General features: G+C 35.4%; 2 protein-coding genes across 6 annotated transcripts in view; one reads left to right on the top strand and one right to left on the bottom strand.

Annotated features, from left to right (window-relative positions):
- SGTB (small glutamine rich tetratricopeptide repeat co-chaperone beta) overlaps positions 1–24,639 on the top strand; it is a 51,496-nt gene that overhangs the window by 12,934 nt on the left and 13,923 nt on the right. Inside the window, exons 5-11 of one of the 2 annotated variants that reach the window (XM_005151911.3) lie at positions 972–1,071; positions 3,313–3,417; positions 6,181–6,319; positions 6,407–6,469; positions 8,466–8,503; positions 8,730–8,813; positions 10,053–13,455. In XM_005151911.3, the coding sequence (XP_005151968.1) occupies positions 972–1,071; positions 3,313–3,417; positions 6,181–6,319; positions 6,407–6,469; positions 8,466–8,503; positions 8,730–8,813; positions 10,053–10,164 (641 nt within the window). In that variant the 3' untranslated portion in view covers positions 10,165–13,455. Of the gene's footprint in view, positions 1–971; positions 1,072–3,312; positions 3,418–6,180; positions 6,320–6,406; positions 6,470–8,465; positions 8,504–8,729; positions 8,814–10,052; positions 13,456–24,639 lie in introns of those variants that run through there. The other variant, XM_031051515.2, reaches the window with a different exon arrangement.
- TRAPPC13 (trafficking protein particle complex subunit 13) overlaps positions 11,797–24,639 on the bottom strand; it is a 31,412-nt gene continuing 18,569 nt past the window's right edge. The window contains exons 8-13 of one of the 4 annotated variants that reach the window (XM_031051513.2): positions 22,789–22,806; positions 20,365–20,498; positions 19,047–19,245; positions 15,996–16,096; positions 14,959–15,109; positions 11,797–14,865 (exon numbers count right to left, since the gene is read on the bottom strand). In XM_031051513.2, the coding sequence (XP_030907373.1) occupies positions 14,761–14,865; positions 14,959–15,109; positions 15,996–16,096; positions 19,047–19,245; positions 20,365–20,498; positions 22,789–22,806 (708 nt within the window). In that variant the 3' untranslated portion in view covers positions 11,797–14,760. The remainder of the gene's footprint in view (positions 14,866–14,958; positions 15,110–15,995; positions 16,097–19,046; positions 19,246–20,364; positions 20,499–22,788; positions 22,807–24,639) is intronic. The other 3 variants (XM_005151912.3, XM_031051514.2, XM_005151913.3) reach the window with 3 other exon arrangements.

Below are 24,639 nucleotides of genomic sequence, written 5' to 3'. Positions count from 1 at the left end.
TTGCTTATTTTGGGAGAGATTTGGAATATTTTGCCAAAATACAAGAAAGTCTGTGGAAGCCCATTGTTTTCCTGACAAATTCTTGACATTTCTGGGAAACCAAGGCTTCTATAGGACCTAGCAGGCCAAAAGATCCATAGCTCCAGGACCAGGGATAACCTTAAACTTGGGCACTCTGAACTAGGACTTTTTATCTACTACTCTTGTCATCAGGAAAGAAAGGAACTGTCAAGTCTGGACTGTGCTGGGGAGGAAAGAATGTGTAAAATATCTATCTTTTGTTTTGAAAGACCTTACTCCAGATTTTTTTTTACATAGAAAAGTAATTTTTTTTTCCACTGGCCTTAAAAATATAAAAAGTATGAACTTCATTCTAGAGTAGAAATTCTGAGCTTTGGTAGTGATAAATGTTACCTCTGAATCATTTAGATTTCATGTTCTATGCCTACTTTTCATTATCATAATGAGTAAATTGTGTGGCATCAGAATGCTTTGTGCCACAAACAGTTTAGTTTTGCTTTTGTTTCATTGTCTATGTTAGATGGATAGTTACAAGGAAGTTGTTGGGACGTGAGAAAATGAGACCAGAAAGGAGTTAACATGCAGCCTATTGCATTATGAGGCTTGCAAAGATAGTTAAGACTGATAAATCTGTATTAGAGTGGAACTGCAATTACAATTACACTTCTCAACAGTGATCTTTGCTTAATGGCAGAAACTAGCTGGAAAGTATAAAATAGCAAAATAAGAAACGAAAGGTTTATGTGGTGGACTACAATGCACATTAATAAACTTTACAGACATAGTAGTTGTTTTTGTTTGCATTATTCCATGCCAACTCTACTTAATGTATTTCAAAAAACTGGAGTCATGACTTCCTTATATAGGTGCTATAACGTGGCTGCTCTATTTCTTTCATACATAGCATGGTATCTTTTAACTACTTAAAAGCTTTTTATAATTTATTTCAGGTAATAATCATATGAAAGAAGAAAATTATGGTGCTGCAGTCGATTGTTATACTAGGGCTATAGAACTGGATCCAAAAAATGCAGTCTATTATTGCAACAGGTAAAAAAAAAAACCCACAACACTCTTTTAATTCCTTAACTTCATTATTTTAAAGATAAATTGTGAAGCAGGTCAAAACAATGTGAAGCTAGAATACCCCACTATTCAAAAAGTTATCATGTTAATTCTATGAAAGATCTAAAGCAAAAGTGAGCTCATTCAGCATGTCAGTTGAAGCTGTAATATGGGCTTTAAAATTACTTGTAACACTTGATATTAGGTTTTTGTGAGTTAGGCTGTCTATATTAAATCATAACATAGGCTGTGATACACAGTCTGTTGAAAGTAATAAAAATCTTTTTTGCTGGTGTTGTGTTGACTCAGATGCCATTGCTATCTCACCTGGTATTGATTTCCCCTTGGAAAAAAATGATCAATGTGGGTACTCTTTTGAAGATTTTAAGCATTGTATAAATACTCACCAGTTTTTTTTCAGACCTGCTGAAAAAATATCAAGGTCTTAGTTTCATTGTATAATCTGTTCTTCACCATAGTGAAGACACAGTGACATGGAAGCAGATGAAGTCTGGAAGTGCAGTAGCAGAAGTACATTCTTTCAATATATTGCCCAGAAAACCAGCATAAGAGCAAAGGCAGCATAGCCTATGAGCCCTACTAGAACTAGCCTGTCTCTAGAGCAACTGTACAGCCTTCAGTGCCTCTGTTATGAAAAGGATATATTAACTTCAGTCCTGTCAGTCTGGTCTTGTGGCACTGTACCCAGAGGATTTTTCTGGTTTTGGAGTTGTGCTTCCATTGCTCCAGTGTTTAGTGTCTGATAAATGCAATGACATTTATCAGATGTCAAATATCAGATGTCAAATGAAAGCTTCAGTGTTTCATGGCAAGCATAAAAAGAAAGGAAATTAGCAGTTTACTAGTATTTTACATCTTTAAGATGCAGTTCAAAGTGTGTATCATCTATTTTGCTTGAGGAAACTGACCATGTATGTGACTTTAGGTATAAAATGGAAATGGAAGAACAGATTCAAAAACTTTCCAAAATCACTGTAAGTTTCCTCAAAATAGGCTTAAGCACCAAATCTGCAATTGGCAAGAGGAAAAATCCTTCACTGTGTGTTACATCGTCACATAGCACATCTGTGAGGACAAAAATAAATCTTGATGTCAGTAATTACAGTAATGTATGAAGTTACTTAAAAGAAGACAGGCAATTGCTTGGTGTTTTGTGGGTGATACAGTTACTTGAATAAATACAGGCCTTTTTCTTACTTTTCTTAAGCTAGTTTGGGAGCAATGGAGACATAATGCCTTCAATAGTATTGCTTTTTATGCATAGCAGTAAGAAAAAGAGCTGAGGTGCCCTCCAAGTTTAAACTAGATGTATAAGTTTTTTGTAAACATGGAAAAAACATTTTCTGTTCAAACATGAGAAACTAAGCATTTTCCCCAGCTTTTATCCACTGGCATCTGTGGAGTTGGACAACTGTTAAGTAGCCTAAATATTTAAAATATAAAAGTAGTCCCATTCAGAAGAGATTTTAATCAAAGTAAAAAATGAAATTTGGAGGTTATCACAGGAGAAAGGATTGAGTATAGTGATGATTGTAGCATCTGGCATTCCTAATAAACAAGATGAATGCTTTATGAAATGGAAATAACTGTCATTTATACTCCAGTAGTGTATATATATATATATATATATATATATACACTATCAAGGAAGAACAAGTAATGTTTTGAGACCTTTCAGACTGGGGAAGTTTTGCTTACTCATCTGTTCCAGTGTCCTTTTTTTTCTTTTCACTAAATAATTGAGCAGGGAAAAATTGTAACATTCTTCAAAATGACAGCTTTCTTGCTGGAAAACTCCAGCATTGTGTAAAATACTTTTGCTTGAGCAATAATTTTATGTAAAATACTACTTCAGAATTTCACTTCTTGTAACAGGTATCATGATGCTTACATACATAGTCATATGCTGAATCTAAACCAGCTCCTTAGAACTGTTTACCCTTTGTGTCCTCAGAGTTGAGTGTGTGTTCTCTAAAACTCTAGTCTGGTAATGAACTTAAGCACATACTTAATTTGGAACATTTGCTTGTCCCACTTAGTTGAGGACAGCTGAGGCATTACCTAAACAGTGACTGAAAAGTCGGTAAGATTAAAGAAGTGGAAAGTTGGTCCTACACATGGCAATATCCCAGCTTGTTTTTTTTTTTTTTAACTTTATTGCTTTTTTGACAAAGCTCTCTCCTTTCCTTCTCATCTTTCTCTTAGGGCTGCTGCTCAAAGTAAGCTCAACAACTACAATGAAGCAATAAAAGATTGTGAGAGTGCTATAGCAATAGATCCGAAGTACAGCAAAGCATATGGCAGAATGGGGTAAGCTAATACAAATTTGAGAAAACACTGAAGACCCAAGTGTAAATCATATTCTGAAGTAGTGGAGCTGGGTTGTTTTGCTTAGCTGACATACTTGTTGTGAAATTGCAGTGATTTTCTGAAGATGTCCCTGTCAGGCTGCAAGTTAAGTTTTATGTATGTGGTTGGTCTCAGCATTTTCATATCAGATTTCCTCAGTTTGCAATTCTTTTTTCTTTCAATTTATCAACTTTGTGAATTTTAGTTTAGAAAATCATAATGTGTTTTTGCACCTCCTACCTAGTTATGAGTAATCAAAATTCTGCAGTTGGAATTGTGAATCTATTAATGATGCTGTTGAGAGAACAGAATCCTAAAACTGGCTGGATAGAGGCTGAATTTTTCTGTTCGGTAGCTCTTTGAAAGCCAGTATTTTAGCAAGGCTAAGCTCTGTCCCTCTGGTAGTTTTTCTCAGTCATGTCTGAGAGATTAACAGTATCGCCTCTTTAGGTGGTGGGTCTGATTAATTGCTACCTGAAAAAATTTCAAGAATCTTCTGAATGGGTTATCTATTTGAATGAAGGTCCATTCTTTCAAGATGTTCAGCTTTACATTTTCAGTAATCAAACATGTTGTTAGTGTAGGCAGAATGCTGCGTGAGGCTTTTGAGGTTATATCTATGCTAGTAAACTAAAAAATGCTTGAGATTGTTCATTGGGTCAGCTGGCACAAAATGGCCTGTGTCCATGTTATTAAAGTCTAGGTTGCAGTATGGAGTGGCCTCATCTAAACTGCCTATTGCTAAATTGCGTTGGCCTGTGTTAAATTCTGAACCATGCCCCCAAGTTGTCTGAGATAATGCTTATTGGCCTGGGACAAACCATGCCAGGGCGCATTTATTTAAAGTCAAAGATGATGGAGTTCTATCACTTGAAACCCTTCCACAATACAGTTTATTTTACTAATACAAAGGTAGCCTGCCTGGCTTTTGAGATGATTAATCAATTTCAAAATTTTAGGGACTGTTGAATTGGTTTTGTCCTTCTTAACTCTTTAGGAGAGCCTGAGATTCCACAGTTTCAGTGAGATGGAGGGAAGCTACAGTTGATTTAAATGGGAATTGGAAGATATTTTAGAGTTAGGGGTATAAGACCATTGTGCCTTTTGATAAACAATGTTAAGTGGGATCATTCTTAGGCAATCAAGCTACTTTTTTTTTGTTCTTTTTTCTTTTTTTTAATCATCTGGTTGTTTTGATAAAGGGTATATTTTGAGCTACAAGCCATTCCTTGTATCTGCTAGTAGATGGATAAAATAATACATCTGGCATAAGCTTAATAAGGAAACAGTGCTCATTTAGTAGTAACTAAAAAAAGCAAGTGCAGAAACCACCTCAACAGAAACTCCTTATGAGAAAGCTGTGTTTTCTGACTGCATTATGCAAGCATGTTAGTTTTTCTCAGGATTTGGCAGCAACTCTGTATATTACAGAAAGATGTAGGACTGCCACAGAAATATGCAGACACAGGAGCCATGTAGACAGTTAAAGTGGTATTGCCAGCATGACCCCAAAGGAGCACATGTCTGGGTAGGAGTTGTGAGCAAAGAAACTGTTACTTGCTGGTTCTGTCTTGACCTGTGTTCCAAGAAGCGGAATTTTGCATACTTCCCCTGTAAAAAACCCCACAGTTGCATCACAGAAATACCGAATTGCATTTCTTGTCTGGTCAGACACTTTTGGCAAGTAAATGAGCCAAAAGGGAGAATGGTTTTTATGGGAGTAACTGTGTTAAGGGAGTATCTGTTTTAAGAGAGAAAACATTAATATTGTATAAGTTCATCCAGGAACATTACTGGAAGCTCCTGGAGATTCATGCTGTTAGTGAATTCATCATCACTGTGATGGCTGTGACTGTATCTAACACACCAAGCTCTCTGGCCTGAGATAAAAAACAGAGGTCCGTTTTAGTGGGCATTAGCACAGGCTTATCAACACAGTCTGTGCAGCCCAGCACATATCAAAGAGTGACTGGAGTACTGAATAGCTGAATGTGGGTTATACAGTTCTTCCACAAAATGTGCAAAAAATAAGTTTAGTTTTGTCATAAGTATAAACTGAAAATACAAAGGTCATAACAGAAACTGCAGCCAGATGGACTTCTGGAATAGCTCAAAGAAAGATGGTGTTTTAAATGTAGCAGCTAATCAAATTTGAAAACAAACACTGTTTCAGAAGTGGTAGATCTGCCCTGTGCTCTCCTGAGCTGTCTGAGATGGTTCTTTTTCAAAACATTAAGCAGACTTCTCCAATAAAAGGGTTTCTTACAGCATCTTACAAATGTTATTACTATTCTGTGTAGCCCCTTTTCAAGCTGTTGAAGTAGAAGATCTGAAAGGAGAAACTTGAACTCATCCCAAGACAAATATCTATTATGCTGAAACTTGTGGTTCTGTTGTTTGGTTTCTTGAAGCTGCAAAACTCATATTAAGAATGTCTTTGTGTTACTTACCCATTTATCACTGAATCACTTGATGATGCCAAGGAGTTCTTAAACTTGCATATAAATGGAACATACAATACCAGATGAGTTCCTAATGGATTATCCCTACTGCAAAAACAAGTGCTTGTTACACTAAGCAGTAGTAGCACAATAGCAAAACTTGCTTTACTTAGAGCTCAAGCTAAAAATTAGTTGTGATACTGTTTGACATTGAACAGAAAATGTATCATTATCTTTTGATGGTAATTTATGTTCTACCCAGGATTTCTTTATTTCTCATTAGGTTGGCTCTGACCTCAGTGAATAAATATGAAGAAGCAGTTACCAGTTATCAAAAAGCACTGGATCTTGATCCAGAGAATGACTCTTACAAATCAAATTTGAAAATAGCAGAACAGAAACTAAGAGACATGTCCAGTCCTGTAAGTTAGCTCTGTATCTAGTTATTTACAACAGTTTAAGGAGGATTTTGTAGGTAAACTTACCTTCAGTTGCCATTTGTCTTTTAGACTGGAACTGGACTGAGTTTTGACATGGCAAGCTTGATAAACAATCCTGCATTCATTAGTATGGTGAGTATATTTCAAGCTTTATATTGTTTTTAAAACTGAAGTTTTAAGAACAACTCTTTCTAATAACACAAGCAATTCTAATGCTTATTATAATGGCAGTGGTTTCATTATACAGCATTTAAGCTTTCTAAGTAATTCTATGCGCGAAACAAGAAGTGAAACATAAATCTCCTATAACACCTGTCCTATTTCCAATTGATTCTATCATGCTTATTAACAACAATGCACATAGAGTAGCTATGCTGGTTTTATAGATGGCATGATAGTAAAACACTTGTCAATAGCATGGTGAAAATTTCTTTGCTATTCTCTATATAGGAGTTAACAAGTACAGGGATATCCCCTCTTAAGTGAATAGCAGTTGATTCAGATTCAAGACTGAAGAATTCTGCCTGGGGAGAACTACCCAAGAGACCTTTCGTTCTGGAATAAATTCTTTCTGTTTATCTCTGAAAATTAAGTGTGCAAAACTTCATATGATGCGCAGACAAGAAATACAAACAGCCTGTAGTGCATTCCTTTACTTCCACTACAGTGTACATAGTACATTGGCAAATTGTAGTTTTGTCCCCAAGTAGTTACTGCCCCTCTGGTAGTTTTATTAGGACAGGACATTTCAACCAATGGTTCTGTATGGAAGTGCACTGCATGCAAGAGGGAGATACATATAGTCCAGTACAATGGTCCAGCTAATATTGATGGTAGGCAAGGAAGAAGTGAGTGAGTTCTCTGATGACATTAGTGTTTAAATAGCACTGGAATTCTGTGTACCACTTCAACAACTACTTGAGCTACTAAGATAGTCTGCATCTGTTTAGAGAGTCAAAGATGTACTCTTCAATATGGAGAAACTTGGGGAAACTATGGGGAAAAGTTTTTTTTACATGATTTCCAGAAGATGCCTAGTTAAGTGAAGAGAACATAGGGCATTCTCCAAGGAAGGAATGAATTATTTTTCTGTGATGTATTTTTTCGTTTTTAAGGAAAAAAATTAACTCACTGTCTGACTGTGACAAAGTTACTTCTGCCTTACATTCTTGGGTCCCCTAACCTAGATCAGACTGGTGCTGATGGAAGAAAGAAAGAAAAAAATCCTGTATTACCCATAGAATTGACCTGTATTTAGCATTTTATATCCCAACTCTAAACTCAAGAATAACAGTTGATTTAATTTTGATATAGATTACATGTACAGAGATACTGATAAATAAAATGAATATTGCATGTATTTGGGGTTTGTAGTATGTTTAATAAGAGAGTGAATAAGCAGACGCTGCATTGTGCCTCTTGGTCTTGTATTCATACAAACACTGATTTCTGGACAAACTAGGTTATTAACTTTGAAACATCTCCTGGTTTATTCCATAGTATCTGTCCATATACACCCTTACACTGTGGTAAACACAATATAATTTTTTGAGGTATCTTATGAATGAGAAATTTAAATAACCTCATGCTTAACTACAGTTATCGTAGAAGGTATGTTACCACAAAATCATGCTATGAAAAAACTTCACACTCTGTGAATATTCTGTGGTATTTTGTGCCTGTGATCTTAACAATTTATACCCAGCAGTAACAGTCATTGCAAAGCTGATTTATCCAGGCTGAGAATTAACAAAATACAGAAATACAATATAGATCTTTCTCCAAAAAACAAAAGCAAACTTTTGTCCTTGAAATTTTTTTTTTCTGGTACAGACTTTATATTTAATGTCATCTTGCTGTATTTTTATGTCTGAATCTGTAACAGCTGTTTTTTCATATGATTTAACAAATTGTCTCAGCTTTTTGTCCTTGAAATACATTCCTGTGATGATTTTTTTTTTTTTTTTGCTGGGGACTGTACATCTCTGTGTATATAAACTTAGCTTAATTGTGTAATAGAACACAGAATACAGCATGTTTCCTGGTTTATTTTTGATGCCCTTATCTTCCTCAGTGATATCTAAGTAGTAAATGTCTCATAATTTCAACTATGTGTTGTCTGTTCTAGGCAGCAAGCTTAATGCAGAATCCTCAAGTTCAACAACTGTAAGTACTAAAATGGGGTACCATTTAAACAAAGGTTTTTAAGGCTTTGAATTGATAAAAGTTGGATAAAAAAATAATTTTATTTTTGCTTACTGTAAGTAAACTACAGCAGTCTCCTCCTCTTGCAGCTTATCTCCTCTGAGCAATTAAAACAAGAACTGTGATTTATTGTTTACTGTAAAGGTCCTGCATACCCTAATGCCAACATTGTGCTAAACTGTTCCAGGATGTCAGGGATGATGTCCAATGCCATTGGTGGCCCTGCTGCAGGTGTTGGTGGCCTGTCAGATTTGTCCAGCCTGATCCATGCGTAAGTAAGAAATGCATAGTTTTTAGCTGTTACATTTGTAGAAGCATTATTGTGTAACATCTGTTTAAAAGGGATAGTGTCAAGCCAATTATACTGTGGCCTGTCACCATTGTATGTCTGATTATTATTAAAACTGAGAACTTAACAGATTTAATTTCCACTATCTTTTTTGTTTTCTTTGTATGTTTCCATTAGTTGGAATGACTGAACTGTGTGCTTAGTTTCACTTTCTGGTTCTCCTGTGCTGTTTAGTTTCTAGATGCTACTTACTAAAAGTGCTCCCTTAAATCTTCAAGTACTTCTACACATACTTTTAAATTGTGTTGATAAATCTACTACCTGATATCCCAAACACTAGTTTGAGAAGCTACGGATTTACTTTATATAGGTTGCAACAAGTGCTGCACTTGCATCCCTCTGTTTAGACTAGGAAGGCTTCAGAAAACTCCATATGAGTAGCTTTTACAAAAATGAGGGCCCAAGGCTTTTATGTTGTAACAATAATCCATCTGGAAGAGTCTGCACAAAAATTCCATTTGCTTATAGGAAAGAACTCGTAAAGTGCATACAGTTTTACTTTATTCTAGCCTATTTTGAAGTATTTTTAAGTTTTGCCCCTTCAGGATAAAAATGCAAAAGTTAGAAGCCATGGCAAGCTCTTCATGAAGTAGTATATTTTACTTGCATTTTCTAGTAATATGCTTATATTTTACATGAAATTAATGTCACCTATTATTTTAACCCTTAAACTAGCGCTGTTACAGAGATGAATCTGTCGTTTCTTCAGTCATACAGGACATTAAAGGTGTAACTGTAAGCTTTCCTTCAAATAATGAAGTCCTGCTTACAAGTACACATTGGCAGCCACATGCTGCATTTTTTGAAAAACTGGTACAAGGTTGTGCTTCACCTACAAGAGCAGTTATCATAAACCTCATAAAAAGAAGGGAGCAAATCACTGGAGCAGATTGATTGCTAAATTTTAGTTTTTACTTTCTCCTCCATTACATCAAATAGCAGCAATGGTCTGAAAGAATGAGGATCTGATGATAATCCTGTTTGCAGAGACTTTTTGAAGGATATAAAGTAATAATATCTTGATTAAGACTATACAGCAAGTTACGTTCAGTCTTAACTGTCATATAACATACCTTTCAGTTATATTGGGATGTCCAGTTTTCTTAAAAATGCTGCTTGTAATTTTTTTCACTTGATTTTACTTAAAACTGTTCAACACAGGGGGCAGCAGTTTGCACAACAGATACAGCAGCAGAATCCAGAGCTCATAGAGCAACTGAGAAATCATGTCCGGAGCAGATCTTTCAGTGGCAGCACTGAAGAGCATTCCTGACTTAAAAGAGGCATGTGAATTGGAATGGTATATAGCCCCAAAATGCGTACCATAGTTAGTAGAAAAAGCACCATTGTAACTCTTCTGCTTGAATAGAAGACAGAAAATTCTTTGTGCGTGTTTGCAAACAAGAATAAATCTGTTAAACAGATCTGTTGCACATAACTTGGAACATATCATTTATGTATAGTTAACTCCTGCAAATTAATACACTAATAGGTGGTTTATTAAAATCCCTAAGTACAAGTCGTTTTCAGTATGTGCATTACATTGATCTCCAGGGCTATTGAGTGAAGAGTTTTGTAATGGGCTGATCTTGCATAACAGCTTAATTCTAAAATCCTACTGTAAAAGGCATGTTATTCTTATGTAAAAATCATTATGGCTGTACTCCTGTTAAATATGGAAATAGTAGGCCCATCTGATAAGCCCGTTTATAATGAGCATAAAGCAGTGTTGGAGTATAGAGTACACTTAAAATTAATGCTTGAAAAGTCTGTTTCTTTAAGCCTGTGGAGGGGCTGTCACTAGTAACATGAAATATTTTTCAACTTCACTGGGTGGGAGGGTGGAGGATGGTTGCATACAAACGAGAACCACAAATTGTTGAGAAGACACTAGTCCTGAGCAAGATAATACACAGAAACCAAGATGGAACTTGGTTTGGGAAAGGAAATAGTAGTAAGAAGTTCTAGGCTCTTCTACTGCCATGTATACCTTCAGATCATGATGGCAGCCCTGGAGGTCAGCATTATGGCACTATTTTCTTACGCATGGCAAACTGTATTACATTCTGTATGTATGCAGTATTTAACATAAGCTTAAAGTTTGTAACTGTAATAAGCTAAAACTGATCCTGTGACTGTACAAATAACTAATACTGAAAATTTATAAAAAATAATTTGCCTTAGAAAGGATTCTCTTTTCTATTCTTGTCTGGTAAGTTGCTGGCCTAAACAATATTTTTTTTATTTTTTAAGTTTCATTACATATATCTATGTTAAAGTGATGGTTATATGGCCATGGTAGAGATTTTTCCACTCTATAGCATTTCTGTTCCTACCCTGGCTTTTCTTGCTCAGTTACATCTTACTCTTTCAGAGACCACTGCATTTCTGTATTTTTATTACGTTAACTCTTTTATGCTGCTTACTGTTTACACAGCTTTCTGGTACAGTGTAGGTTTGTTTTTGCTCCAGGGAGGTTCTCAGCACTCACATTTTCCTCTTTGTATACCAAAACTAATTCGAGGAGCCTGCTTTGATTTCTAAGACAGGGTGATATCTGCTGGCCGGATAGACTGGAGAAGGTATGTGGAGGATTAACATTAGACTCAAAATGAGAAATACACAGGAACTTCTGGACCTCAGGCTTTGTATCAGATTCATGTTGCAGTCAAAAAAGAGCACCTCCAGTAGGAACAAATGCAAAATTTGGAGTCATGCTTGACTTGAGGAAATGATAGTTGTGCATCTACTTTATGAGTCTTTCCCTATTAAAACAGGGAAAGGGGTGGAAATGCAGCTGGATCCAATGAGAAATTAAAAGAATTGGAGAAAACAAAAAACTAGGAAATCTCTATTGCCATCTGTTGAATTAAGAGGTAAAGCTTAATACAACAACTAAAACAACTTTAACACATTGTATACTTTATTCAATAGAACTTGCCTATACATAGCATTAAAATGCTGTTTCTTTAAATTCTCTAAGTTTCCATACTTGCCTTTTTGAGGCTGTAGAGATACTTAAGCTTTATATTAAAAATACATTTCCAAGTAACAGCTTCTGAATTAATATGATGACAAAGAGAATCTCTTAACAGCATCTTTTGTCAGAGGTTGTTCAGATCCTGAATCTAATCTGTTCAAGAAAACTGCTACCTAAGTTCTGTTACATTAATAGGACAGGATACCATTTACAAGAAAGAGCTGTGGAAGCTGTAAGTGGGCTACAACTACTGTACGAACATTGCTTGGAGTGACATGTTGTGTCAGGAGAGAAGCACTGCTCCTAGCATGTCTCCTGGTAAACTTCGCTGTTCCTCTTATTGCTCTCTTTCATATTTTCAGCTTCTCAAAGTGAGTTTTACTAGGTTTCATAAGGGGAACCAATAAATCCAGAGCGGGATGGACAGCACTGCAGTCTCTCTCATGCTCAATTTATCCTTACTTTGTGACAGCAGTCTTCATGCTGTCAGTTACCTTTTGACTTTTAAGACAAACTCTCAAGAACCTCTTGAGAGTTCTTAGAGAACAGCAAAATACAGAGGTACTCAAAGACTGGCTGCAGAAGTTGTACTGTCAAGTAAAATATAGCTTACTGGATTTATGGGACAACTATCCCCAGGGTTAAATGGGATGAAGCATCAGTTAGTTACCTGAAAATTACTCTTGAAATCGTATTTATAGAGTGGTAACTTTCTTTTCACATACTGCAGTATTGTCATGTTTAGGTTTAACTCCAGTACAGACAACATGTAAGCAGAGTATTTATTAAAATATTGATGGCGCTTGCTAACCCTTTAGGAATGTGCTACAACTGGCATACTACTTAACTTGTAAACATTCTCTATTTCTTGTATATTAACAGAAAGGGCTTTATAGCCTAAATGAAAAGCAGTGAAACCAATAACAGGAGCTGCCATTATATGTTTTTCCACTGAAACCAGAAACAAGGGGATCATTTATACTAAAGTCTATTTTTCCTTGAATAGGCTAGATTGTTTCACAGTCATGCAATATGTCTTAATCACAGGGTGAGGAAGGAATCTTTTCCTGTGTAATAACTGCACTTTATTTTGCACTAAAGTTTTTCATCCTGCTAGATTGGGTGGTAAACCACACTCCCTAGAAATACTGCGTTAAGGTCAACTGCAGTTTATCATTCAACTAAGCAAATATGCATTTAACACTGAATTGGTTTTGTATCATTACTGTTCCATCAGCATATAGGTGTGATAATTGTTAGAGAAGAAAATGTCTTGCACTTGACTTGTAAACTAACCTGCTTGCATGGAGGTATATTCTTTATACTATGCCTGATCATAAAGAGCTTACTGAAAAATTCAGCTTAGAAACTGTTTCAGTTGCACGTTTGATTTTGTAGCAAGTCTGCAGCTTTGGACTCACACTGTTTCAGAGCTACAGAAGGTCAGACTAGACAAATTGCCTTTTGCTACCATTTCTGTATCTCTCCTCCTACCTCTTGTTACCATATGGTTACATCTCCTTCAACTTGTGTCAGTTTAACTTGAAAATAGATTACAAATAAACTTACTTTTTTTTGTCTGGATAGTTGTGCTTTTACTGTTCTAATTTGTTGATGTACTTAAAGTAACAGGTAAATTGCATTCTGTAATAAACTGGGGCAGCAAACATAAACAGATATATTGGATGTGCAGGATCTAGTTTTAATTTATTTCCTTTCCAGTATTGACTCATTCTCTCGATTTAGTAAGATGATCCTAAATTTATCCAATGTTTTAAAATTGAATTCTATACTTAAGGCTTTCCTGTGTATAAAATTAAGTGAAATAAGTCAAAAGTAAGGTTGCTATGTGCCAATATGGTTGCTGAGAAACATGACAAGCCACTGGGTAGAATCTTAACACTAGTTAACTAGTAAAGCCAGTCACCATTTTCTGTAAATGGGTACCTTTACATGACCTTATATATTTCAACCAAAAATGCTTCCATCTTTTGTCAAAATAAAGCCAAGGAAAAATACAATTCAGTGCTTAACCAGGTCTCGAGTTCCTTCCTGCATATGCTTTGGAGAACCTGAACCAGCCATGCAGGGTTTTTTATCCTTTCTTAAAAATCCCACTTAAATGCCTGTGGGGTGGGCAGAATAAATTGCACCACCTCAGTTTAACAATATAAAATGCCCCAAGTTCTGCTTGATTTCAGTTCTCTACTAATTGTGAAGCAGCATGCTTCTTCATGCCATGTCCTGTAAGACAGGGACACACAACTCTGCGCAAGGTTTGCTGTATTGCTGCTCCTTTCCAAAGACCAAGCCACAACCAACACATCCTTTGGCTGATACTCTACTTTCTAGCTGCTAGTGCTTCAGCATCATCTCATGGATCGGCATCATCTCATGCCTGTACTGATCTCTAGTTCTTATGGTTATGCATGTACCATGAAAATACACTGCTCTGCCAAGTACACAAGAGTGTTTCTTTTTAGGGGTTTGGATTTCAGGAATTTCTCTGTAAAAGGCCAGTTCCTTAAAACTGAAACAGTTTTGTCAGAATCACAATTTAGAACCTGTTTAAATAGTTTAAAAATAATTAAAACAACAAAAATAGCTACAAAGTGATACTGTTTTGTATCAGTCTCACCCCTGACCGGGGGTGATGTTAATGCAATATAATCGACTAGAGCTACAATTAATTCAAAGGCTTCATTTTCTGTAGACAGAACGCATATGCATGTTTTTGAAAGATGTAAGAATGTAAGGTCTAAGACATAAAATAAGCAATAGTTAAATTTAGAAATATATAGGGATTTGGTTTTGCTTTTACACATTTTGATTAGGCTTCTAAAACATCAAGAAAAAAAAGAAGCCCTTCAGCTGTACAGAATTCTTTCTTCAGCCTTGTTTGACTTCTGAAGCAACTACACAGACTTGTGCAATATCATCGTACTCATATGTTCTCTTCAAAAATGTGTCTGTAAGTCTTAGGCCCGAGACACTCTAGAAGAGGAAAATATATAAAAGAGTTATTAAAAGAATTACAAAGCTTATAAAACAGTTATTTTATAACAAAACTATGCTATAAAAACTTACTTGCAAACCCTGCACTGAAGACAACAATGTAAGTGCAAGATGGAGGGATGAGCTTGGGTGCAGCTTTCCAAGTTGCCTTCCTGAAACTCCACACCAGTGGATGGAATTTGTATTGCACATTTCTAAAACCAGATCCATAGTCCTTTCACTGCTAGAGGAAATCATAAATAAAATATACCTGTGGGCTTTTTTCTAAACACTCAAGTAAAAGTTGATTATTATTCAGGTTACTATTAATCAAGAATTTATAAATGATCATAAGACATCAAGCAAGATTTATTCTGATGTGCAGTAATGCAATTGCATGTAGCTTTGTCTGACACAAGTGTCCGGCTACAGATTTAGCAATACTGGATAGCATAATACTGCTCACATTTTGGATGGAGGACAAGGTTTTCAGGATTAGTATCTGAAGAACCAATACATGCTTTAGTCCCTGGCTTCAACTTCTATTTAGAATTATGTATATGTCACTCTTGTATCCCTTCCATAAGGGGCTACTGTAGAGCCTAGTGTAAACACAGATCAAGTCAAATGAGTAGAGACATACAAAAGACTACAGTGACAATGTCCAACAAACATTCGAGCAGTGATGCAAAACTAGCCATAAAATCAGACTGGATAGAAATGGCATTACTTATTCTGATAAAATTACTTTTAATTAAAAAAATCCTATGTAAACACTTATTTTATTGTTGGGTTACCTAATAAGAACCAAGATGATTTGTGATTTAAGCATGAGGTAAAATCTTAAAGAATACTGCAGCCAGTTCCATGTTACTCCACTAGAAATTTTTGGCAATCTCCTAGTTCAAATAGTATTAGCAGATCATAATGGGAGGGGTGCTACTTTGTTTCCTTGGGTTTTTGAAAATCATTGTAATCCAAAAGATGTCTTTCAAGTAGTTTCATGTTGCTGTAACTCATCGTAAAGTCCAGGTTTGAGTTGTTGCAGGAGAAAATACAGAAAGATGAAACGAAGACAGTGACAACTTACCCGCTCAGAAAAAAACACAAGAATCACACAACATCATTACCTGCAATTTGTTACTTTACATGTAATGTCAAAAGGTTCTTCCAAATTTACGGTGTCTGGTATTGTCTCCAGAGAAAGCCTTACATCACCATAGCCAGGAGCCTGAGAAGGTACAAGAGTGTATATTCTCATATGCTGGATAGTGAAGTTGAAGTTTTTATTACTCAAGTTTTCATTTACTGCAACAAGATGGAATAGAGGAATGTGAAGAAAGAAGATTGCCCCTTTGTGCTTTTGATTTTTACCCAGAACACAGCACTGCTCCATCCACTACTGATGATCATGTTCTTGATAGATTTAACAATTAAATAGACAAGGATGATCTTTATTACTAAGTAAGTTTTTCAGATAGTTCACATCCTTAGAATTTGAATACCCAAATACAGTTTCAGATCAGCTTCATTCTAAGACCTGTAGGCAGGTAACAAATATACTAAGGACAACATAAGTATAGTTTTCCTGCATAAACCCACCACTGTTGCACATCCTGAGAAAAGAAAGATTGTTCATTCCCCCTGTCATGTCAGTCCACCAATCCTCTGGCAAAATAATTAACTGCCACCAATCAGAAATGCACAATATGAACAGTGGTCAACTACCCAATTCTGTCAACAGCCGAACACATTTAATTTGTTCGACTAATGTGTGTGATATCCTAGTTACTACCAACCATGGCTGATTCAAGCCTGTAACATGCAGCTAAAAAAACTAGATTTTCAATCCCCACAATGACAGGTGGTAAGAAAAAAAGGGAAAAATTTGCCCTGCCTGACAAGGCTTAGTTGTGACATGTGTGACAGGGGTGCTGTACTAAAAGTTACATTTACAGCTTGATTAAAAGATAAATCCAGAAAGCCAGTGACTGGCAGGCTGGGTACAGGCTATAGTCACACACAGTTCATTACAGACTGAAGACAGACGACATTTTGGAAAGCATATTAAATTGCATGTTAGTGTGATCAAAGGCATGTTAAACTGATTGAGACTTCAGACCAGTCAATCAATGTAAGTTTGGAACCTTTAAAAGGAAAAGTAATTAGCCAGCACTGGAAAAAGGCACACATTTTCTGCTGTGTTAGGTGACAGGAAGAAATCTACTTGAAAACTTAGTTCCCTAAACAATATGTAGTTTTCCATAAGGTTAGGGTCTTCTTTTAAGAGACATAGTAAGAAAAAAAAACAACAAACAAACAAAAAACCCCAACAAAACCAACCAGCAATAAAAGCAGTATTTTATAGAGTAAGATTAGCAGCAATTCACCAAATCAAGACAAGGATCAGAGCAGATGAGAAGGCCTAAACCAGTACATCTCTGTTGGCCTTAATAATGAGATAGCTGCAAGAACAGATGGCTAGAGGTAAAAGCCACACAGTAACCCCAAAAGGACGAACATTGTTTTCATCAAAAAATAAGATTGCTCAGAGTATGGAATCAGCTGAACAATTCCTTGCTTGTGCTACTCAAGAATAATGTTAACATCACTTGGACTAGTCATAGTCTAGTCCTGGACTGAATGCCTATAAGCAGGTGAACCACCCTTGGCACACTGTGGACATGCATCTGCCTCTTGTAACATTGCCCCCCAAAAGAATGGCAGTTGTGACTTTCAAGACCACTCCACAAAAAACCCCAGATTACGGTAGGAAATTATCCAGGTTACTTGTTTCAAAAGTGCATTACTGATCTGAACCAAACAATGACAGAGGGGCACAGTACAGGTAAAATTCTAGACCTATGGGGGAAACACTGGTTATCAGACTAGTAAATTGATTAGGAGGAAAGTGATGGAAGGTGAGAGGAGCCTAGAAATGAAATAATCTGACAGCACTTAAGATGAGAGGGTGTTGCACTGCAGCTCAAAGGGGAAGAAAAACCCAAACTTATTTGCTGCTTTTCCAAAGACAAGTTTTGCTCAAAATTCACAAAATAGCTCATGTTTCTCTATTAATCACTAGCACAAAACAATGATGGATGACTAAAACTAATCCTGGAATGTGGAAGTGTGTGAAATCACCAATGTTTCAAGTCTGATTCTCAAAAGTTCAACAAGAAGGGATGCCAAATGAGAGAATACTGATTTAAAGAGAGGAGGTAGGGAGAAATCTGTCTTTAAAGAGAAGTGATAAGAAAGATCAGTTGAAAATTAGATAGTTTGTTAGTTTAAAAACAAGTAACAAGTTTCAAGTTAACAGGAGTAACTAAGCTTAGGAAAACGAGCGGTTTCTAATTTAATGAACTTATACAAATACTTAACACCTCAATTAAAAACAAAGAGAAGTTTTAGCAACTTAGCCATAAATTTCTAGGATCCAGATTTGCTTGCTTAGTTCCAAGCCACAGTGATTTCCATACAGAATTGCTTAATTTACTAGACTATAGGGCAGGGAGGAAGAGCAGAGGCAGAAACACAGTTACAAGCTTTATAAACTTAGACTAAGATTCAGTTGTCAAAGCTTTTTTACTTCTCTCCTGTGTTACACCATCCTCAATTCAAAAGATGCAATACAGGTTTAGGTATTAGAGTAGAAAGACTGTGCAGCTGACTTAAGCCAGCTAGTAATTATGACTTAGTAATTATGACTTAAAATTCATGAAAATATTTTAAATCAGAACAGAATAGATTCAATCAAAACTGTGGACATGAAAGGTAAGTAGTATTATCCTGTAGACAAAAACCGTTATTCAAAATGAAAATGTCAGTATGAATTAGGGAGCAGACTTCTGTGTCAACAGGTGGCATACTCAAAGGAGTTCTTTTGTCAGTTTGTTGCCAAGAAGTTAATTTTATTCTACTCAGTGTATTTTGCTACTTAAGTTACTTGATTCTGGCAATTGGAGCACTGAAAAAGAAAGAGGCGATATGTTGCCATGCACATGACCAAGAATACTTTTGTTCTGCTACAGTCCCTCAGAATACTGTTTTTTCCACACTTCACTGGCCAAATATATTAAATAACTTTCTCAAATATATACAGAAACATGTGAATTCAGTATGAGGTCCAGGAAGCAAGTTGCCTTGCTAAGTTAAACTGATGCTTAAGTTAAACTTACCATTCTTTGGAGCTGGCTAGTTTGCAGCCTTCCTCGTTCACCCAGATTAGTTTTCCACACAATGTCTAGTTTACCAATCACTGTTACACCTTTTATTACTCCAGCCTTCTCTGCAAATTCTTGCTTTGGTTTTAGGCAGTATAAGTATTGACGTGTATCCATAGGCTGTAAATAAGTTCTTGAGCCAAAAGTAGACTCACTAAAAGGGGAAAAAATGCAAACCAAGTTCTTAATTATAAGTTATTTTGAAGAAGACTTAGGAAACCAATTTCTTCATGGCAAAACACAGAATATTTTTTTGCCACAATAGAAAACAATTCTGTAACTTACATAGCATCAAGGATCAAGGTGGAAAATAAAACCCCAAAACTATTCATCTGAGCCAGAGAGAAAGGAAATGGAAATCCATTTTGCTAAATTTATTATCTGGTGTCTTGGGTATCTTAGCATTTAAGGACAACTCTGGTAATTTTCCTTCTGTTATTTGGTTCCCTCCCAGTAAATCTGTGTCCTGAGTCTAAGATTCCCATTCAGGACAAGAATTATGACAGCAGCTGCAAACACTTGTAAGGACAGTTATCCAGTACGTTGTAGGCGAACCCTTCAACAGACAAGGAGAAGAGAGAATTTTCACTTAGCCCCCACTGCACCCAAATACCACCTGCTCCAAAAACTCCAAAAGCAACTGCAACAGTTAACTTCTACCCAGACATCACAAGCTTTTGTATCCACAACGGTTTATTGAACACAGTAGACAGTTCTTCTGGTACTTGGTATTTTACTGATACTAAATGACATTTAATTTATTTCAGCATGACAATTATATTTTAAGACCTATAAAGGCAGTCACTGATTCATCTTGACTGCTGTCTTGCTAGATCTGTATTAGAACAGTTGAAAACAGTTCAGTCTACTAGAAGGAACCAGTGACAAGTCAGATGGTCCTATAAGCCTAAATATGTACACACACATCAAATCAGAACCAGATGTGGGCTAAATTTTAAATAGGAGATACTGAAGTAGTATGTTTTCATGTTACCATGTCATCCATGTTACAAATTTTTTGAGGATAATTTGTACTAGAGGATAAAGCTAAGGATTACTCTACTAGACAGAATTACAAAGTTTTAAGAATTGTTTCTATAAAAGAAAACTGTAACAGCTTTTCTTGTTGGTACATAACAAGAATTAGATTTTTTTAATCAAGCAAAGTGGTACAGTCCTTTCATTTCAGACAACTCCTAACTCTAATGCTTGCATTTCATGAAACCATAATACAAAGAATTTCAAAGTCGAAATATCCTGAATCTGAACATACCTTTCCCCTGCTGTATTAACTGTGTTCAGTTCTGCAACATTGTACATCATAGATGGTTCTAAAGAAACCTTCTCCATAAACATTGGAGAGGTAGTGATATTCTGAATCTGAGCTTCCAGAAACACTTCATCTGTCTGGAAAAAACAAAAGTGCAAGTTCATGAAAATCTTATTAGTGTTATTAAAAAGAGCAGACAGTCCTTTCGTCAAAAAAAAAATAATAAAGTCACATGTGTTTAGTTCATGCCTGCAAATCAAATTAATTAACGCAAGAAAACACCTTAATCCCAGTAACAACAGGAGCAAAAGTGTTAGTCAACAGGTATCTCACCAAACAATGGATGTGGGATAATTTCACTATGTTCTAGCTATTGCTTATTTGTAATGCATCAGATCACCATTTCCCAAGACTTTCACCAAAACTCAATAGCAACCCAAATTTTAATCCAAATTATAAAAAAGATAAAAATAAGAGTGGTAAGGAATTACAGTGCACAACATGCCAAGCCAGATGACTAGTGCGTTAAGCTGTATAAAAAAAATTAAGTAAGACTGTTTTTCTTTAGCTGAAGTAAAATAGTTCAGGTGCATGCTTTGAGATTTTATGATTATTGCAAAACACTGATGTACTGGATAAAAAGCAAAAATCAGCCTCATCTCTCACTCAGCTGCATCATGCCAATGGTTACCACTATTATATGCATCCAACAATTTAACTGGTGCTTTACCTTTAAAACAGCCTATGTCTGTTGCAGACATTTCTGTTAAATGAAAGTAATGCCAGAAGATGGCATATATGAGGACCAATTCTATCACATGAATAAAAGCCACAGACTGTTAAACTTCAGAAGCTGAAAAAACAAGGAACTAAAGATGGTTTTGCACCACTGCTTCTGTGGAATTGCAGATGAGTGATGTCACTTTGCAGCTCTAAAATCTCAGGACAGAGTAATTATGGAAAGCTCAGTCTGCTAGAGATATGAGACCCTGAAAGGAAAAACAAAACCAAAAAAAGTGCCAATTTAAAAAAAAGGGTGTATGTGTATCAAACCTGATTTACAAGAGTTACTGAATCAAGCATTTTGGCTAGATGATTGTTGTAGATCCCTTCCAACTGAAATATTCTATTCTATAAATTCAGTATGAAGAAGTATTTTATTATGACAGAAATAAAAGTATTTTTATGGGGAAGGTAGAAGGAAGTTTACAGTTTCTTTTTAATCATTGTGAATAAATTATTTCACTATACAAATGGAGTCCTGCTTGTGAATTACAAAAGTGCATCAAAATAGTAAAAATATTTTTAGACTCAAAAGACATTGCTTTATGAGAAATATAGAATGGTACTGGAAGTATTTGTTGTGCCTTATAAATACATTAAACACAAACCAGATGATAACATATATATATATATGACTATATATATATGGATATATAGAGTAATGAAAACTGTGCCAGCTCCATGGGTTACGGACAGACCTCACACCTGAAGAAGGAGCTGAAAATAACTCCAACTAATATATGGCTCTCAGTAATCATTGCTACTAGCACCTGACTGTCACATAAATTGATATGATTTATATCCCATAAATCCATTGCTCAAAGTGTCCATTTACCCAAATTTAGTTGTTTTCAGTGCAGCAACCACAGGCAGAAATTTAGAAAAAGCTAATTTGAAAGGGATAAGAAAAATCAAGCAGCATAATGAAAAAGCAAGTTAGTCTTTTGTTATTTCTAAATTGGTTTAGAAATTTTAAAAACATTTTAAAAACAAATAAATACTTAAGTACTTCAGATGAATGCAGCTGATTTAAATACAAGGCACACTTTAAAGTGAAATCAGATTGCAGAAGTACCATACTAACTCATCAGTTGTCACATGCAGTTAAAAGTTGGAAAGTGCAGTTTCCAGCTAGTGAAAGGAAGGAAAAACATACAACTGCTGCTCTCTCCTCAAACCCACTGTTCTCCAGCAACTACATGTGAAAAGCTTTGTCACAATTTACATAAGCCATGCTGTAGTAAACCCTACATTTCTCTGGGTTAAATGCAGGAAAATTTTAGAAGGGATTAACTCCCATTTTCAAACAATGCTTCTAGACAAATTTTGGTAAGATATTTTACAGGAGGACCCCCATAAACGAGGGTCTGAAATAATCAAATTTTGGTAAGATATTTTACAGGAGGACCCCCATAAATGAGAGTCTGTAATAATCAAATTTTGGTTTCAACAATGGGTATTAAAGAAAGAGCTAACCATTTAAATTATTAACTGCACACAGAAAGATGAGAAAACATGAGTTCGTGATATGCAGAACAGACATTGCTTTTCCATTATGTTTTTAAGAGAATGTCAACAACAAGCACAGAGACTGATAGGCAATTAAAAAAGCATACATATTTATAAAAAAAAAATAAAAATTACCACAGAACTGAGGTCACTCTAATGGGAAAATAAAAAAAGAACACATTAGAGAAATTAGGGTTAAATGTTAAAGAAAAAGGAGGCTAACTTTCAAACAAAATGCATTTCTGCATTTTTTTGCACCGTCTAAATAAGACAGCATTAGTAAGACAGAAAAGTAAATAAAAATGGATGCAAACAAGGATGACAACTATGTTTCTAATAAGTTATAGCTAGTATGGTTACATGGTTTACTAGCTTTGCTCCAGAACCAATCCAAAGTAGAGCCTAAGGCACACAAGTCACAGATAAGATATGGTAGAAAAAACTGACCCCAAAACAAGAGTTAGTTTTTAAGCAAGTTTAACGTTTGTCCTGAATTCAAATCCATGCAATGGTTGCACATGAAATAGAAAAACAGTCCTTACGATTTTACAGATAATTTGAAGTATCCACATGTATGAAGACTCAAAAATAATGTGGTAATGTTTTCTGGCAAAGCTACAGTGCTGCATCTTATAATAAAATCTGTCATAGCATAATTAGGAAAAACTCTTTTTTGAATATCAATCATTAAAAAAATCCCAAGTTTAATTGCACCCTTTGTTTTCCCAAGTGTCTGTGTATTTGTCTCCCTATGTATGTTTGCAGGAACAGAACCTTTTCCAAGGCACACAAAAACTCAGTGAGAGATTTTATATAGACCAGGACAGGTAATTCAGTCTCAGGATTGCAGCAGGTTGAGGCAACAGGGCATGTGTTCTATGCACAAATTTCAGTGATCAACTCGATTTGGATGCTATTGCAATATAAGCAACAAGCAAGAAAATCAAGGTTCAGTGTCATTCCTTGTTTTAGAAAAAATGAAATTATGGATTATAATTTTCAGCAGAAAATAATTTTAGTTACAGACTTTATGAACAGGTAGCATCACATCTCTAATATTAGTGGCAACAGTTTAACTGGTTAGTCAACCCTTAAAGAGTTTTAGTTAACTAATAACTGACACATACTAATTTAATTTTTTTTGCTTCCCCCAAGGATAACAATCTTTATTACTATTCAGGATTAAGTTCTTGGTGCTTTGACAGCAATATAATAATCATATACAGCATTTAAACAAAGACTTATTTCTGTTTTTTTCTAATTGTGTTTGACTTCTGTGGCCACAACACATAGAAGAACTTTATATACTTTAAGAAATCAAATATGAATAGTACTATATCAGTGAGCTAGGGAAATGAGAGTTGATCAGATAATATAATCCAAAATCTTTAAAAAGAAAATAATTTAATCAATTATATAGATACTATGATAATGGGAGTTGCATAAATTCTTGAACAGGAAGAACAAAGACATCAAAGCAGCCTTTAAAAATGTTTATGCAGTGGGGGAGGGAATGAAACAAAACAAGAAAAAAAAATCCCCACAGACACCAAAGCGTCTCATAGATCTTCATTATGAGGAATCAGTGGCTAATTGAAAATTAATTTTATTAAGTCCCTTATCAAGGCCAGCCAGTAAAATAATTTTGTAAGGCAAGGATATTTTTAACTGTATCAGACCTGACCACAATTTACCTTAAAAAGGTTTTATTTCCATTACTCCCATTCATTACAAAGTGTTTCAGCACAAAACAAAATTTATATATGAAGTATGGAGAGACAGCAACATTTAATTTATCTGTTCCTCTTCCCCTACCACATATTTTATATCTGAAACAATTTTGTTTGTTCCCAGAGGAATTACTCAGTTTCTTAGAATGATTTTTGTTCTTAAATCACAGCAGCAGACATTCCCAGACATTTCCATTTGTGGATAATACTAGTTCTATAAAGCACTTGACCAGAGGTATATGCTTATGTTCCAACC

Source organism: Melopsittacus undulatus, chromosome Z (genome assembly GCF_012275295.1).
Source record: "Melopsittacus undulatus isolate bMelUnd1 chromosome Z, bMelUnd1.mat.Z, whole genome shotgun sequence".
In the NCBI taxonomy this organism is placed as follows: domain Eukaryota; kingdom Metazoa; phylum Chordata; class Aves; order Psittaciformes; family Psittaculidae; genus Melopsittacus; species Melopsittacus undulatus.
The sequence above is the reverse complement of the archived record's forward strand: the minus strand, read 5'-3'. Positions and strand labels throughout refer to the sequence as shown.